The following is a 17,811-nucleotide window of genomic DNA, read 5'->3' on the forward strand; positions in this document are numbered from 1 at the left end:
TGTGCAACTGAAAGAGTTATTTAGCAGCCTGTCTGCTCGTTTTAGAGCTCTCTGTATAACATTACGTTACATGGTAGTGCCATGAAGTATGTTAAAATTACTTTTTCAGCACAATAAAAATAATGCCAATGGAAAGTCAGTATTGAACACTCATAGTTCCAGTTAATGTTGTAAAAGGGTTGCAGTTTGGTTGGGTTTGGTTTGCTTAGGCACCAGTTTTGTTAGACTCTGTATGCTCATTTTAGAGGTCTCTGTATAGGCCTCTTTATGTCTGAAATGCTGTGTGTATCAATTCTTATTCTATTTTTCCTTTAAGAATGGCCCCAAAAATTTTATTTTTATTTCTGAAAGAAAAAATGTTGATGAGTTTGAAAGGCATGTTTCCCTGGAAAAAATTCCAAAAATATTTAAAGAAAAAATGGCCTAAGAAAGTGACAGAGAAGGGACTGGCTAAATTTAAAAAAAAAAAAAAAACACCCAAATTTAAAAAATAAATACATTTAAATAAAACAAAAAAATTGCCTAAATTTTAAAATCAGATGCTTTATTTGTTTGTAATCCTGAGTTTTGCATAATTATACTGTATCAATGTTCCTATGTGGCAGTAGAGTTGAAAGCAGGGAAATGTCTTAGTGTGCTGCTCCTGAAGTAGTAGAGTGCTCCTCTCAGGGTTACAAATGGTGTCCTGATGGAGGCAGATTAGAGTGGTGAGTGCTCCGCATTAGTGCTGCTTGACCCATGTGTAGTCTGCAACACTGTGTGTGTGTGTGTGTGTGTGCGCGCACACTTGTAGGATAAAAGGTGAAGGTATTGATGGAGTGAGAAGGCAAAGTACCTAGGTCAGCTATTCAGCATCTATAGATTGCAACTTAATCCCTGGTTGAACACACACACTTACACACACACACATGCAGATATTGCCCTCACCCCTCTCCTGCTCATACCAACACATATGTCTTTCCTCTATAAATGTTCCATGTGCCATTTTCCCAGTCCTATAGTCCATTTACTCCTCATAATCCTTCAGTGCTACAGCAGGCCACTTGCCCTTCACACACATCCGCAGCAGTCCTCTGACATCCGAGCACTCTGTCAGGAGGGCTGGCTACACGCCTGAGGGATGAAGAGGTTTCATTTGCACTAAATCCAATTCCACTTGACAATAGCAAGATGAGTTACAGGGCTGAAGGAGGCTGAGGGTTGAGCAAACAGTGTTGGCGATGACCTCAGAGGTCATTCATCAAGATCTCAATGACCGCAGTGCAAGTGAGAGCCTCCCCAGAGCTGCAAGCTCAACAAAGGCTCATTGTTGAATGGGAGACGCTGATGTCATGGCGGTATATTTCCGGAACTCAGGAACTCCCGAGGGAGGGCCCCGGTAATGTAGCGAGCACTGAGTGCTATCTTTAGCTGTGAATTGTTTTGAGGACATTTCTTCCTGAGATAAAGTTTCATCTCTCTTTGTTGGCGTGAGTTTGATCAGTTGATCTCAGCCATGACAAACAAGCAGGCATCTTTCTGTAGAGCCAGTATGATTTTACTTTTAAGTCAGATTTCATGATTAAATGAGAGGTGATCTGTCTTTTCAACAACTTTTTGATGGCTTGGCACACATTTTTGTACAAATATTTTTGGCTGCCACAAAATAAATCCTACTGACTTTGCTGGCAGGTTTAGAAGGCATGTTTTCTTTAAAAATAAAAACTAAACATTTTTAAAAAAGAAAAAAAAGACTTAAATAAATAGAATTATAATTTATTTATAATAATAAATAAAATAATAAAGGAAAACGAGAAAATGACCAGAATCCAGAATGGCCAAATGAAAAAAATGCCCAAAATATAGAAATCGCCAAAAAATTTTAAAGAAAAAAAAATTTGTACATTTCTTTCTCTTTAAATTTTCCAAAAATGTTTAAGGATGACATTAGTCAACATGCTTCTAATATATAAACCTCTCTGTGAATAAAAGAAGTTTTTTCATGTTTAAATTGAAAACGTACGCAAAATTCTCAGGTGAAACCATGCTGTAGATGTGAGTTTTCGATTCATTGCTCCCTGCGGTTTGGGAGAATATTGATTTGCTTCAGAAACCAGAACTGAGTATCAAGGATCCAACCATTTCTTTGTCACAACTCTCGTCAGGTCATGTCTGTTGGACTGCCATGGTGTGTAACATCCATCAGCCGGTCTATAGAGTATCACATTATTTGGGTCACACACTGGAGGCCTCAGACAGGAGAGGCAGTCACAGTACAGTGTCCTGAGAGGGACAATCTAGGCAGCAAATGTGCTACAATTGCAGCTTTTCTGAGGACTTGACAGATGTGAAGAAATGGGAGGGTGGTGTCATTTGATGAGTTGACCAACATCAAGATGCCATCAATGTGTGAAGGCTCACATAGAAAACAATGGGTGTGGGTGTTTCAGCATGCATCCTACACCACCTGCAGTTAATGAAAACCTTTTACCTGGGCTAAAATCAATAGCACACAATCCGTAAGACACTGGGTGGATTCTAACTTTGAGGGCGCGATATAATGATGTGCCGCCACAAACGTTGTCTGTCTCTGTCCAAGTGGTTCTTAAACAATATTTCAAATTAGTTAGCACTGAGCTTCAGAAGGAGATAGGATAAATAGAAGAATTTAAAAAAAAATAGTAACTACTGTAATGCTTTCACTGGCCTCCATGCTGCTTTCTAATGTAATAAAAACACAGAAAGGCATACTTGTCAAGTCTGTTGCGTAATTTTATCGGGTTCTCAAGCTTTGAAAAAAACAGCATATATGCACAAATTCGACTGAAAAGGGGTATTAGATAGACATGGCTTTGACAATATTGAAACAGTTCACTGCAAGACTGTAATCACCTATTTAAAATTGGGGGGGGGGGGGCTCTGGGATCCAACCCTACATGGGCACCTGGGGAGGATTTCCCCTCCAGGACAATGTTTCAGAAATTTAGAATCTAAATTGAGCCTTCTGAAACAAAAATCTTGATCAGGGTGTGCCAAATTTAGAGAGTGCTACAACACATTCTCATTCCAGCTGGTCACATGGTGCTGCTCTGTCAGTGACCTTCCAGTTCTATGTAGGACATTGTAGGTGTCCTTCTGGGATGCCTTCACCATGATGTCAACAAATGCACATGGTGCAGCATGTTTGATGTTTACACAACATGAGCAAAGGGCAACCAACACTGTCCGTTATGATGGTGTCGTCACCAGCAGCATTATTACCGGACATTGCATGTGCACATCACTGGTTCCAGCTGGCTGCTTTCTCAAGTGACGCCATCCAGGCGCATTACAGGTGGAGGTGGGAGGGGGGGTTTGGCGTCACACTCATAAGCCGTAAACACAAAAAGAACAGATGTATTTCATGAGTTCGAAGTGAGAACAGGCTGGAATGCTATGACGTTTTATAAGACATATTATACTATGATTTTTTTTAAGTTTCATGACATTCATCTGCGGGAAACCTGCAAATTGGCTTGATTTCTTTCAAGCACATGTCACACAAAATTGCCAGAAAAAAAGAAAAAATAGAAAGAAAAAAACAAAAAAAAAAAAGAAAGAAAGAAAGAAAACAAGCAAGGCAATGGGTGTGTTTTATGTTTCAATGAAAAAAATACAGTTATAAAATAAAATGTTTTTTTCCCATAACATTTTATTAAGTATAAAATTAAGATAAGAACTAGAGTTTTTTTGGACTCTGCAAGAAAACTCTATCCTAGTTTGTTTTTTATTTTGGACAATTTTCTAATAGTCCCCTCTCTTTTTTTTCCTTTTATAAATTTCTTGCATTTTGCAGGACATGTCTTGATGTCTTGTAAAATTGCTGATTTCCTTTTACCTGTGTTTTTTTTTTAAAGAAATCAAACCAAGTTGTTCATGTTTCAGAAGTTTAAAGGCTTGTGACAGGCATCTAGATGCAGCTCAGAGGCACTGATGTTGATCGAGGTTTCAAAGAGTTAATGGCATACTTCTAATTTTTAATCTTATTACTTTTTATGATATTTTATGGCATATTAGACCAACATTTTTATGACATACTATGAACATCAACTCGATATTTGTAGTTGTAGACATTGTAGTTTTCCACTTTTGAGCATGAAACATTTTAAAGAAATAACGTGAATAAAAGTTATTTCCAATTTGTTGCATCCTTGAACTTTCACTTTTACTGAATTACGCTAACTTACACTGACTGTGTTTTGTTTTTGAGTGCAGGATCAGGATTATTTGTAAGACATTTTGATGAAATCACTTTTCTTAAATGATTTAAGCTGGGCAGAGCTTCTCTTAGCAAACAGATGTCATCAGATGTTTTGACAGAACTCGCCATCCTTTATTTATCTTCTAAATGCACACACACACACTCTATAAGCGCTATACCCCACAGACACCATCAGATGAAAAAAAGACGTAATCAGGGCAGAGGAGGAGGCAGGAAAGGGTGGAGGAAAGTAGGCCATAGCAGTACATTGGACTGTACCTACACACACACACAAACACACACACACACAGTGGAATTGGTGAATTATTAGTGTTTGTTAATTAATATTTGTGTGTAGCAGCAGCAGCAGCAGCAGCAGCAGCAACAGCAGCAGCAGCTCTGGGGGAAGGTCCCTGCCTGGTCCTGGGCTCTGCTGCTCCTGTGATGAATAATTCACTCCTGGATGTTTCTACTCCGCCTGCTGGGCCGCACCGTGTGTGTGTGTGTGTGTGTGTGTATGTGTATGTGTATGTGTATGTGTATGTGTGTGTGTGTTTGCTTGCCCGTGGCTACCTTTGCTCGTGTCAGGCTGTCTCAGGGGTTTGGATGGCGTTAGATGTGTGTGTTTGATTGATGGTGGTGCCGGGGTGAATGTAGGCTAACGGAGCAACTGGCTGATGGGGGGGAAAGTGCTGAGCTGCATTATGGGAAATACTGGCAGTGCCAATTGGACAGGAGGAGACTCCTGCTGCTCTGCTTCTCTGGGCTTTTTCCTGTTGATTGTGATTTTGAGGACTGTATCAATACAACGGCATAGTGAAGACTCTTTTGATGGCTTCTGTGTGAAACAACGAGCTTCTGTCCCCAAAAGTTTTGTAAAGTATCTTTGGATTTGTCTTTGCATGTCTTCGCCTACGCTGCACTCACAGACATGCAAAAGCTACTGAACCTAGAAAGGGGATACAGCATGACAGAACACCGGTCACAAACATAATGGTAGAATAATGAAAGTTTGCTGTCGTCCTCCTGTGGTCAGCTACCTCCACACATAGACTGTAATTCTGTGGTAACTGTGCGAAATAAAAAAAATTGCAACAGCCAAACACAAACACACATATATTTAAGTTGAGAAAACAACACAAAATAGCTTTTGTACATACACTAATAAGATAAGCAGTGTTCACACACCTGCTGTGATTTACAGTGAGTGGTTCAGTATTTCATCATTCATAATAAGACATCCCCATATGTAGAAAACACACTTCTAGTTTTCTCTTAAAGTATCTGTCAGTATTTTTGTTTTTTTCTTGCATCTCTTTGTATATAACTGGCTAAACAGAGAGTGAATAATATGGTCTCACGCTGTATTTCAGCAGCTCCAGTTTTTCACTCCAGCTCTGGTGTTCCACTCTGAGAAACTTCTCTGTGTTTTCTCCTCTCCTCCCTCCTCCCTCCTCAGTTGTAATTTTACAGTTTGGGGATTATGGATATCAGTTAGCTGCCTGTCAGCTCAGTCTGCCGCTGAAACATCCCAACCTCTTCTCACACATATTAAAGCACAGCCCAGACGAGATGATGAAACCACTGGCAACGTCTTGTTTACCGAAGCCCCTCAACTGTCTCTGAACAATTTACCCAGCGTGGTCGGGAGGAGGAGAGCAAAACACGGAGGAGCATAGCTTTAAACGTCAAAGACGGGGCTAACTCAAAGTGAGACATGGGGAAATGTGAAAAGCAGGAGATGTTTATGCAGTTTCTCAAAATAATGTCTGTATTTTGTTGTAGTGGTATCGTCAAAAGTCACTGCAGAGCTTCTGCTGGAGCTCACATCTCAAGTATACATGCTCACAGTGTGTTTGAAGTTCAACTGTAAATGCGTTTTACTTCATGACTGGAATGAATTCATTGTCACCCTTAATGATTTTAAAGTGATGTCTCATTTTTATGATTTATAGAAACCAGTGGTCACAAGCAAACACATCAGTCTCCTGAACAAAATGCTGTCACTGTACACTTTTGCAAACCACAGATAAATTATATTTGTACGTTTCATGCGTATCATACCAACGTTTCCAAAGTGACATAAGAGGTTGAGGAGATGGTGGATGTGAGATGCTTGCCATGCTGCACAACACTCAATATGTTCACATGATGTTAGAAATAGTAGAATTATTGTGTTAGTCCGACTAAAACCAGACTTTTGACATAACTGTAAACATGTTAGTCTGACTGAGATCAGGTGATCAGGTGTGTATCACCGTCATGTGCACACCTTATTAGGACTTAAACTGGAGTCAATATTCTGCACGTGCTCCTCGTCACCGAGCTGGCCTCGCTTATGAAGGAGTGCTTACATTAAAAAAAATGTAAGCAATAAGGAGGTCTTGTGTTTTAAATTTTGGCTTAAATGAGAGTAGAGATGAAAGTAGTATTTAATAGCTTTTATAAATAAAAAAGTCACACCTAAAGTACATTTACTGAAGTAGAATAATTCAGTACAATTTTTAGGTACTGGAACTTTACTTGAGTATTTCTGCTACTTTAAATTTTATGCAACTTCATTTAATTCAACTTCATACTTTCACTACATTTCAGAAACATAAAATGAAAATCGACTCAGAACTAAGTGAGTTACAGTCAATTTTGCAGTGAAATCTACATCTCTAAATATACATGTATTTGTTTACAAGCGGATCTTGACCTCCCCAGTATGGCTCCCGTACAGTATCTATGTTTCTACACTCACCGGCCACTTTATTAGGCACACCTGTCCAACTGCTCGTGAACGCAAATTTCTAATCAGCCAATCACATGGCAGCAACTCAATGCATTTAGGCATGTAGACATGGTCAGGACGATCTGCTGCAGTTCAAACCGAGCATCAGAATGGGGAAGAAAGGTGATTTAAGTGACTTTGAACGTGGCATGGTTGTTGGTGCGGGCTGGTCTGAGTATTTCAGAAACTGCTGATCTACTGGTATTTTCACGCACAACCATCTCTAGGGTTTACAGAGAATGGTCCGAAAAAGAGAAAATATCCAGTGAGCGGCAGTTCTGTGGGCGAAAATGCCTTGTTGATGCCAGAGGTCAGAGGAGAATGGCCAGACTGGTTCGAGCTGATAGAAAGGCAACAGTAACTCAAATAACCACTCGTTACAACCGAGGTATGCAGAAGAGCATCTCTGAACGCACAACACGTCGAACCTTGAGGCAGATGGGCTACAGCAGCAGAAGACCACACCGGGTGCCACTCCTGTCAGCTAAGAACAGGAAACTGAGGCTACAGTTCGCACAGGCTCACCAAAATTGGACAATAGAAGATTGGAAAAACGTTGCCTGGTCTAATGAGTCTCGATATATGCTGAATTTGGTGTCAACAACATGAAAGCATGGATCCATCCTGCCTTGTATCAACGGTTCAGGCTGGTGGTGGTGGTGTAATGGTGTGGGGGATATTTTCTTGGCACACTTTGGGCCCCTTAGTACCAATTGAGTATCGTTGCAAGGCCACAGCCTACCTGAGTATTGTTGCTGACCATGTCCATCCCTTTATGACCACAGTGTACCCATCTTCTGATGGCTACTTCCAGCAGGATAACGCGCCATGTCATAAAGCTCGAATCATCTCAGACTGGTTTCTTGAACATGACAATGAGTTCACTGTACTCAAATGGCCTCCACGGTCACCAGATCTCAATCCAATAGAGCACCTTTGGGATGTGGTGGAACGGGAGATTCGCATCATGGATGTGAAGCCAACAAATCTGCAGCAACTGTGTGATGCTATCATGTCAATATGGACCAAACTCTCTGAGGACTGTTTCCAGTACCTTGTTGAATCTATGCCACGGAGGATTAAGGCAGTTCTGAAGGCAGAAAGGGGTCCAACCCGGTACTAGCAAGGTGTACCTAATAAAGTAGCCAGTGAGTGTATATCTATGGCTCTATAAAGCTAGGGCTGAGTAGTCAGAGGTCAGCAGCTGAGTACAGTAAAGTATACAGAGTTATTCAGTGATAGCAAATGAAGTCTGAGGAATACAGTAGTGCCTTTTCCTCTTTCTTTCATCTTCACTTTCAGCAGGCATGTGAATGTGTAGTGCAGCGGCTAAATAGTGCTGGATAAGAATGTGCAGGCATCATGAGAAGCAGCAGCGAATGGTCTGAGCCCCAAGTGTTCCTGAGGGGCAGCGGAGATGATCTACAGTGTGGAGATGATTGGCCCGTGGGCCACAGGGAGAACAGCCAGAACACTACTTCAGCAAGCCCCCAGCACAGGGCTCTGCCTGCTCAAAAGCCTGAGTCAGCAGAAAGAAGCCCCCTCCTCTTTGCCTGCTGACACACACACACACACACACACACACACACACACACACACACACACACACACACACAGAGCCCAGGGCTGATGAGACAGACAGACTGCGTGCTCAGCTGTCTGTGTCGGGGCTTTATGTACTACAGCATTGAAATTAAACACAATAGACAGAGCTGCCTGCAATCAATATGGAAAGCTGCTTCATATCTCACTATGTCTACCTCTTTAATATCTTTTTCTAGATATATACATGCAGACACTTTAATACACATAGCTTACAGAATGCTACAGTTCAGCACAGTAACCCTGCAGTGAAAAGATGAATATTCCTCTGCTGTTCGGGGACTGACACTGGGGATGCATGATGATATCGGCATGTTATCTGTATTGGCAGATATTAGCTTTTAAAATGAAATATCATAATAGGCCAACATGCTGATTTCTGCCATTGTCACAGACCAATATATCTTTTCTTTCGTTTCTCAAGTAAACATGTACAAAACATTTTCTCCTTTTGCACAATGAGTGAATATTACATACACAAAAAAACAGTGTATTTTGTGTCTCCATCTGCTGGTGGGCCATCAGGATAACAGTATGCATGATGTGACGTTAATTCCACTAATAAAGAGACTCTGTGATCCCTAAAATTGGCTGGACATATTGATATTGGTTAACGGCAATATGAGTTGTTATATATCGACAAATGGGATATCAGCAAAAATCCAATATTGTGCATCCCTAACTAAAACCATTGCTTGTTCAATATGCCTAATCAAACACCCCATTTTACAGCCTGGCTGTGGCGGCAACATTAGGTCGTGACGGTAGCTTACGTTAGCTTTTTTACTTCTGGCAATTGCATTTTGGCTTCAGAAGTCCCAAAAGTGGTAGATAAATGGATTCTTTATTTATTCTTATGGACATTTCTGAATTACTTTGGTGTCCAAGTATCATAAGTGTTTGTTTGCCACAGAGTTTATTTCTACAGTAATCTAAAATCCAATGGAAAAATCCGTTTGGGTTTTGGACGAGGGGAACCAGGGCCAATGCACAGTGCCAGGATTTGGTTGATATTCTCTAAACATTAAATTGAAAAAGCAAACATTTCAAATTTGTACTCTTGTACCTGTTCTTTTCACATATTCCCTTATATGTTCTGTTAATATTTCACCATTGTCTTAAGCACACTCGTTTCTTTGCCTGTGTGTGTCATTGCTGGCTGATAAGGGACTATCAGTCGACTTGCTTGGCTAGCATCCGCAAATGATGTTCCGGATGCTAAAATGGCAATCTGACTTTGAAGCACACACATATTGCAGATCTTACACACTAAAGACTGCAGATGTTTGCAGACTTTTCATCTGCAACAAATTCACAATTGTTTTAAATTTGTTTTTTTATTTATATAGTTTTTTGATAGGGACAATGCAAAGTGACATAGTACGACTTCAGCCTGTGACAATCAAGCTGTAGTAACTGATGTTTCACATATAGAGATTATAGCCATTCCAACTCCAGTCCATATTTAGGCCTTTTGTTAAATATGAAAGTATCAAGGTTACACACATGTATAATCGTGTGCATACAATAACAGGCTTATACATTAAAGAAGATAAAAAGGTAAATGTTTACATCATGATTACATAGAATTACAATGCAAAAAAAAAATCAAGGTTATGTGCTCTTAAAACACTCAGCTAAAAGACATTATATAAAAAGATAAAAACTGCTCCCATCTTTTGGGGGTTTTGCCTCAGCCAACCTTTAACACCTTGTTAAACATATCTTGTGTTGCTCTTATTTTAGTTAGTTCCACATTTTAGAACATTTTATGGAAAAACTGACTGCCCCAAGGAAGTCTTGCGATGTGCGATATTTCCGTAGCTGCTTGCTGTGTCCCTGGTGTCCCTACCACCATTTTGCCTGTTGATAAATTTACATAAAATATCTGGTTTTTGAAGGCATTTAAAAAAGTTTGAGGGATGAGAATTTTAGGAAATGATCAAAGGAGAGCAAATTGTACTGCTTCAGTATGTTACAGCATAATTCTAGCAATTGCATTCTTTTCAGCTGCTAACTCATTTGCATTTGTCATAGAGCAGCTTAAAACTTAAAATACCTCGTAACCTCTTGAAAGAGTGTAGAGGTAGCCAATACGCAAATATTGTATACATGTAGCTTTCTGACATGGTCCCTTCTTTTATCTTTTTTTCGTCTGTGCAGGGTGCTAGAGAGAGTGATGTCGGCAGGCGAGGAGCGGGGCGATGAGGCGGCAGCGCCCGTGTACGTGTACGAATCCAAGGTCCACTGTGCCAATGTGCTGTTGAGCCTGGAGGAGCAGCGGCGGCAGGGCATCCTGTGCGACGTGACCGTGTTGGTGGAGGGTCGGGAGGTGCGCGCACACAGGGCTGTTCTCGCTGCCAGCAGCCGCTACTTCTTGCAGGCCCTGCTGGGCCACAACGGATCACCAGGCGAAACGGAGCCCATCATCAACCTGCCAGACAAGGTAAGGGCCACAATGACAACACACAGCCTGAGGTGATCATTAAGGCTAGTCCCAAATAAATATCCAGTCCCATTTACTCGTCAGGTGTGGTGACACAATTTGACAAATAAAGGCCTGTCTCAATTAAAGGTGGTTACCAAGCAGTTCATTTTTATAGAAGTTCTTTGTATGTTTTAAACCCGAGTTGTTGGCTATGGCTGGAGATAACATTAGCTGCTGACATCACACATACAAATATGTATTTGTGTTTAAGTGTTTGTCCATATGGACGTGCTACACATGTCGTTAGATTGGTAAAATTCTCTACAATGCAGTTACTGAGTTCATTTAACTAAAAAACAATAAGCACCAAAGACGGTATTGTCGGCATAGTAACCATGGAATACTCAAAAAAAAGAGATACATTTTTTACAAGTGAGGGAAAATGTCCAGTGATTGATATTCATAATTGCTAATTTAAAATTATTTTATAGAATTATTATATATTTTTTTCTAATCATTTTCTTGCTTATATTTTTCTGCATATTTTCTTGTATTTTTCATATGGTCATTTCTTCTATTGTTGCTCATCACCTTCTTGCCATGTTTTTGAGTAAAATAAGTCCCAGGTCCCAAAAGGTTAAATAAGTAATATGCTGAGCAAGTTTTGTGTTAAAGGAATTAAAAGCCTGTCCCATATGGACGCCTGTCCCAAATATAAGTCTGTTGAGTTCAGTGATTTAAGCAAATAATAGCCCAGGCTATTAATATAAGTTTTATGGTAATAACTCTGATGAAGTCTTCAGGGTTGTCCCAGTTCGGTCTGGGAAACAACAAAATTATAACAGAAAGCCTGATTTACAAAAGTTAGAATGAACTGGGTGTACATCTGGATCATTATGACATATATATGATCTTTCAGCCCCCCAACGTGGGTCTTTTTTGAGGACCTGTCACTGTTTTCCAGTGGGAATTGTGCCCCAAAAAAACATGTATTTTAAGCCAAAACATCTTTATACAAACAATAACTGATTTTTATGTTATATAAGCCTAAAGCTAAGCATTTAAATCCATATCCAACATGTCAGACATGGATTTAAATGCATTTACCTTGTTAGTTGGAGTTGCTTTTGTTCACTTTGTGATCCCAGTGGCAGACATTACCATATAAAGCCCCAGATCTGTCATATTGATTAATATGTCTGTGACTCCACCTTGTACAGTAATCACTCGCACAGGCCTCCACCCGACTACGCCACTAATGACTCCAAGCATGGCTTTATCTTTCACATCCTCTCTGCTCTCCACTCATTCCTCTCATAAATTACCAGAACTCACTGTGGCTCCGAGGTAAACAGGTCCAGGTGTGGAATTTAGTATTTTCAGGACAAAGGACTCTGTTGTAGTACTGTTACAATCCGGCATTAGAAAACCTCAGTGGACTTGTTTTTTATTACATGGCAATTAAGACTACTGAATTTCAGGCTGTATACACCTGACAGGTTTTTTGGTCCCTCATGTGCACCTAATAAAACTGATCTAACTCAATGTTAATCAATAAAAAAGAAGTAACGAGCCGATCGTCACTCCAACTTTATTTACGTAGCTGTAACCTGAAGCTTAATTTTTATCTTTAAATCTATGTCTTCCTAACCACATAATTAAAACCTATTGATTATTTTTATGCCTTGGCACTGGGGACAGCTGTGGGCAGAGACATTATATTTTCAGATTGTCCTTCCATGCATATGTATGTCCGATTCTTGTGAATCAGATATCTCAAGAGCACCTTAAAGGAATTACTTCGAATTTGGCACAAACGTTCGAGTAGACTCAAGGATGAGCTAATTATATCTGGGTGGTCAAAGGTCAAAGGTCCCAGTGACCTTGCATTTGTCCCATTCTCGTGAATGCAATATTTCAAGAACACCTTGAGGGAATTACTTAAAGTTTGGCACAAATGTTTGCATAGACTCAAGGACGAATGGATTAGGTCGAGGTCACTGTGACATTGTGACACTCACATTCATCTAATTTTCGTGAATGCGATATATGAAAATGGCCTTGAGGGTGTTTCCTCAAATTTTGCACAAATGTCCACTTGGTCTCAAGAATGAAGTGATTAGAATCTGGTGGTCAAAGGTCAAGGTAATGGTGACCACATACAACAGGTTTCTGGGCATACAACTGCATGGTAGTATATCTAGTTTAAGGTTTGGTCACACCAGTAAGTTTGACAGTGAAATGTAGGGACTACCCTGAGAGGTATTTTGAAAACCAGTGTACATGGCAACCTAACCCCGAACATGCCAGTGCCATCAGCAAGTGGCAGCTTCAGGGTTTGACAAATTGGCACAGGGGGGAAGTTTGTCTAGCTTTCTAGCAGAAATCTATTTATTTTTACCCAAATCATGATTTTGTGGTTTTAAATTCTAGTTAATATCCCATATTTTTAAGACAGCAAGGACTGTATGTCAGGCTGAATTTGAGGAAAAATGGAAATAAAATTTATGGAAATGACAAGAAAATGATACTTGAATATTTCACAGTTTAATACAGAATATATATTGCACTGGCAGACAGTATGGAATAACATGTTAACCTTAAAGCTACTTGAGGGAAAATAAAAGATGAAAAACAGATGTTAAGGAGATACTTATCGATCAGTTTCATTGATTAATCCAGTCTCTCTCTTAGGCAATGTTCCTCTCTCTGCTGCTTCTCATTAGTAAGCTTGGTAGCTCCTGGCTCCTGTCTGTGCCTGTACACATGTGTTTCTGCACAGGATGCCGCAGCTGCTGATGCCAGCTGAAAATAGGCTTACATGCACACCAATATACACACACATATATTGCATATACAGCAATATAGTGTAGGCACAACATCCCCTCTTACACATACACATATATGAACACACACACACACACACACACACACACACACACACACACACACACACACACAAGAAGCCATGCTGACTGTAGTGAAGATGAAGAAAGCAGCAAAAATGAGAGGGTGAAGGGTAGAAGACGGGGATGGAAGAAGAAGACGAGACAGAAAAGATTTATAAGGCCAAGATATGGCGAAATAACAAAGAATAAAAAAAGTGGATTGAGTGCTTGTGGGGTAAAATTCAGTTTCATCCATTACCAGCTCACCACCTCTTTGTTAGAGTTGCAATGTGTATTTTTACATCTCCATGCATGAGACAGCTGAGGCCAGAGGCATTATGTTTTTGGGTTGTCGTGGTATATTTCAAGAATATCTTGAAGGATTTTTTTTGTACAAACATCCACTCGACTTAACAATGAAATGATCAGATTTTGGTGGTCAAAGTCCAGGTGACTATTACCTCATCTGTCTCATTCTCATGAACACGAAATCTCACTAAGACCTTGAGGGAATGTTGTTAAATTTGGCACAAATGTCCACTTTGAGTCGATAATGAACTGATTAGACTTTGTTATAGATCAAGCTCAAGATTGCTTTGACCTTGCGTCTGTCTCATTCTCGAGAAAGCAATATCTCAAGAATCTTGAAGAAAACTTCCTCAAATTAGGCATAAACATCTGCTTTGAGCAGATGAATGAACAGATTAGACTTGTATCGATCAAAGGTCAAGATTGCAGTGATCTGGGGTTCATCTCATTCTCTTAAAAGCGATATCTCAAGAATATGAAGGGAATTTCCTCAAGTTTGGTATAAATGTCCACTTTGAGTCAAGATGGAATTGATTTGACATTGGTGGTATAGAAAGGGAGACATTTGGTCTGATACTGAATTGGTGATGCTAATCTTGATATTGAGCTGATGTTGAGGTTACTGACAGTTCAGTGCACAAAAAAAATAATCTTTTTGATGTATCATTAACTCAACATGAAGGTGATGCTTGAAGGCATTGACAGAAAAACTATTCTTTCATCTCACACTTCTCTCCTCTACAGGTGACAGCAAAGGGTTTTGCTCCACTGCTCCAGTTTGCCTACACAGCTAAGCTGGTTTTAAGTCGCGAAAACATCCACGAGGTCATCCTGTGTGCCGACTTCCTGGGCGTTCACAACTTGGAGGACTCTTGCTTTCGGTTCCTTCAAGCTCAGCTACAGAACGACAGCCAAATCGCCACTAACGGCAAGGTGGAATATGGTGATGACATCACCGAGGATGCAGCCTTTAACGAGGCGATATCTTCAGATGAGACGAGGCAGCAGACAAATCACGTAGCAAGCACTGCGTCACTTCCCGCTGACCTTTCTCAATGTCCAAAATACAGGAAGTATCAGTACCAGATCTGTGATAATAAGCACAATGGAGAAACCCATTATGGCAGTGATGATGCCAACCATACCTCAGTCAGCCCTGTGAGCTCACAGCTCAGAGACAGCCGTGCCGCTCCACAGACTCTCCTTACACCCTCCAGGATCAAGGAGGAACCATTCATGTTTGAAGAGGAAGGAGATGAAAGGAGCGGTTGCAACCCAGAACTGTGTACTGAAGAAGTACTGGAGATGGAGCTGGAGGTAGAAGGGGTTCCAGTAGCAACTGAGCACTCTCCAAGCCGAGGTTCACCCTCTTCCTGCCTGCGCTCTTACCTCCAGAGAGGCGGCCTGGATCTCAGTGGCGTGCCCAGCACCACCATCCAGCAACTACTCACCAACAGACTGTCCCTCAACCACTACAGGGAGCTGGTCAAAGACAGGCAGAGGGATAAGAGGGACTTCAAGACCGGCATTGCAGATGTCATACCAACAGCTCTGACTGGCATTGGCAAGAACATGGAAAGGCCATTGTCCAAAGCCTCCTCCTCTAAACAAGAGGGGGAGCTAGACAGAGCCAGCGTCATTTTCTCTTCAGCAGCTGGAGAACGACAGATGTTGGCCCATTCTTACATGGACGATAAGTTCAGAGAAAAAGTCTCAACCCTGATGCAGGTAGAAGCTCCCTCTTCCGGACGCTCCTGCCTCACCACCAGCTGCCCTCTTCCCATCAAGACTTCAGTCCACTCCCCTTCCCCTTCTGAGCCCCGGACACAGACCTCCAGCTCCCGTTCCTCATTCTCTTACCCAGAGGACGCAGGCAGTGGTAGCTCCCCTTCCAGCCTTCCCCAGTTTGACTTCTCGTCATCCCCACTCTCAGGCTCCACCTCTGGACTGTCACACTGCCTGGCTGGGGTAGTGGAGCAGAGGAACCCCCACAGCGGAGAGGTGGTCTTCTCTCAGGGTTGCTCCAGTATCAAAAGTGAACAGGGATTTGGTGCCAGTGGCGGTAACTCCAGTGACGAATCAGGCTCTTTCTCAGAGGGGGACAGTGAAAGTGGTGTCTCCAGAGTCTCTGGCCCTGAGGTTAGTAGGAAACTGCTTGATTTTTGCTGACAGCCAACCACAAATTGCAATAAGATTGAATTTCCCTTCATTTCATAGATCCTCAAGAGTTGATTTCTTGACATCGTCATTGGTGACCTAATCAGGATGCAAAGCAAACATCACTACAGGAGCCATTTAGATTAAACTTGCAGAGTACACCTGCTAGTTTGGTTGGGTCAAATTCTGATCAGGTTCCCAAAACAAACCTTCAGCTTCAGAGTGAATTTTGGACTGGACCAAGAACACCTTTTTGTGCTTAAACTTAGACTAAGGATGTTTTTACACCTGCACTGTTTAGTCTGGTTAAAATGGTACTAATGGTCTAATTTCCTCCTTGGTTCGATTTGTTTGGGCAGGTGTGAACACAGAGAGAGACTTAGCATTGTAGCCCATAAGCTCCTATAATGAAAAACTGTTGCAAGTAGAGAAGAGGACTTTTAAGAGGCTCGATAGTAACTCATGCACAGGAGAAAATGGCAGAAAGACAAAGATACCTGCAAAACTTGCACTTGATGACAGTGAGTCAATGAAGCACTACAGATTAGATTGTTCAGGGATAATGTCTGTGGTTGATCTCATTAGAGATGTGCTCAAATCTCCAACCTAATGGAATAACAATAAAACACCAAAAATAAAGTAGCGGTTACTGTCACTCTATCTGTGGTGTGACTTTAATATCCGACGTTTTTGCGGGTCCGTGAATGCAGCGCAGCAGGCAGAGTTCTTTTTATCTCCTTCGCAGCTGAATGTCACGTCTGAGGTGGATAATTGATCTGATGATACGTTCACAGCTGATCAGATCGATGAAAGGGGGTATTTGCAGATTTTTGTAAGTGAAAGACAGATTTAGGCCCAGCAGAATGAAAGGTTCAGTTTCATTTTTAATGCGCCTAACGATCTGCTGTGCGTCTCTACCGCTACTGCGCTACAAATAACTCAACAGTATTTTAATATGGCTCTTAATTAACAGTCCAGCTCCATTGAGACTATGGCAGGACAACACTTTGTAATTAAAGGGAAACATTGGGGCCGGAGTGCGGATGGTCTGTCTGCGCTGTAAAATTACATTGTTGATTAGAAAAAACAGTGGAATTCAGATTTAATCTTTCTGGGCGGGTCTCAGTTTATCTGGGCGGGACTCCCAGGGAGAGTATATGTATGGGAAACACTGCTGGCTACAGCTAATAGATGCAGATACTAAAATGTGACATCAAGTAATGATAGCTGCTATGAACTAAAAATGTATTTTTTAGCATCAACTGTTGTCACTGTTTCCATGCTTTTCGCATTTCTGCTGCCCTGAAATTTCAGGTATCATCAAAATTTCCCAAATTCCCATTGGTAATTATGACTTTGGAGGGCCGTTCATGTGCTCGTAAGTCGTAAAATATGATAAATCCGATATTTCTGAGGAGCATGTGAAGGCAGC

General features: G+C 41.1%; 1 protein-coding gene across 1 annotated transcript in view; it reads left to right on the forward strand.

Moving 5' to 3' along the window:
• Positions 1–17,811, forward strand: part of LOC121954026 (BACH transcriptional regulator 2a) — a 55,473-nt gene that overhangs the window by 28,837 nt on the left and 8,825 nt on the right. The window contains exons 2-3 of the mRNA XM_088087418.1: positions 10,761–11,043; positions 14,967–16,361. Coding sequence (XP_087943544.1) covers positions 10,777–11,043; positions 14,967–16,361 — 1,662 coding nt within the window. The 5' untranslated portion in view covers positions 10,761–10,776. The remainder of the gene's footprint in view (positions 1–10,760; positions 11,044–14,966; positions 16,362–17,811) is intronic.

The sequence above is a fragment of the Plectropomus leopardus genome, chromosome 14 (genome assembly GCF_026936395.1).
Source record: "Plectropomus leopardus strain MGB_pleo_1.0 chromosome 14, ASM2693639v1, whole genome shotgun sequence".
Classification (NCBI taxonomy): domain Eukaryota; kingdom Metazoa; phylum Chordata; class Actinopteri; order Perciformes; family Serranidae; genus Plectropomus; species Plectropomus leopardus.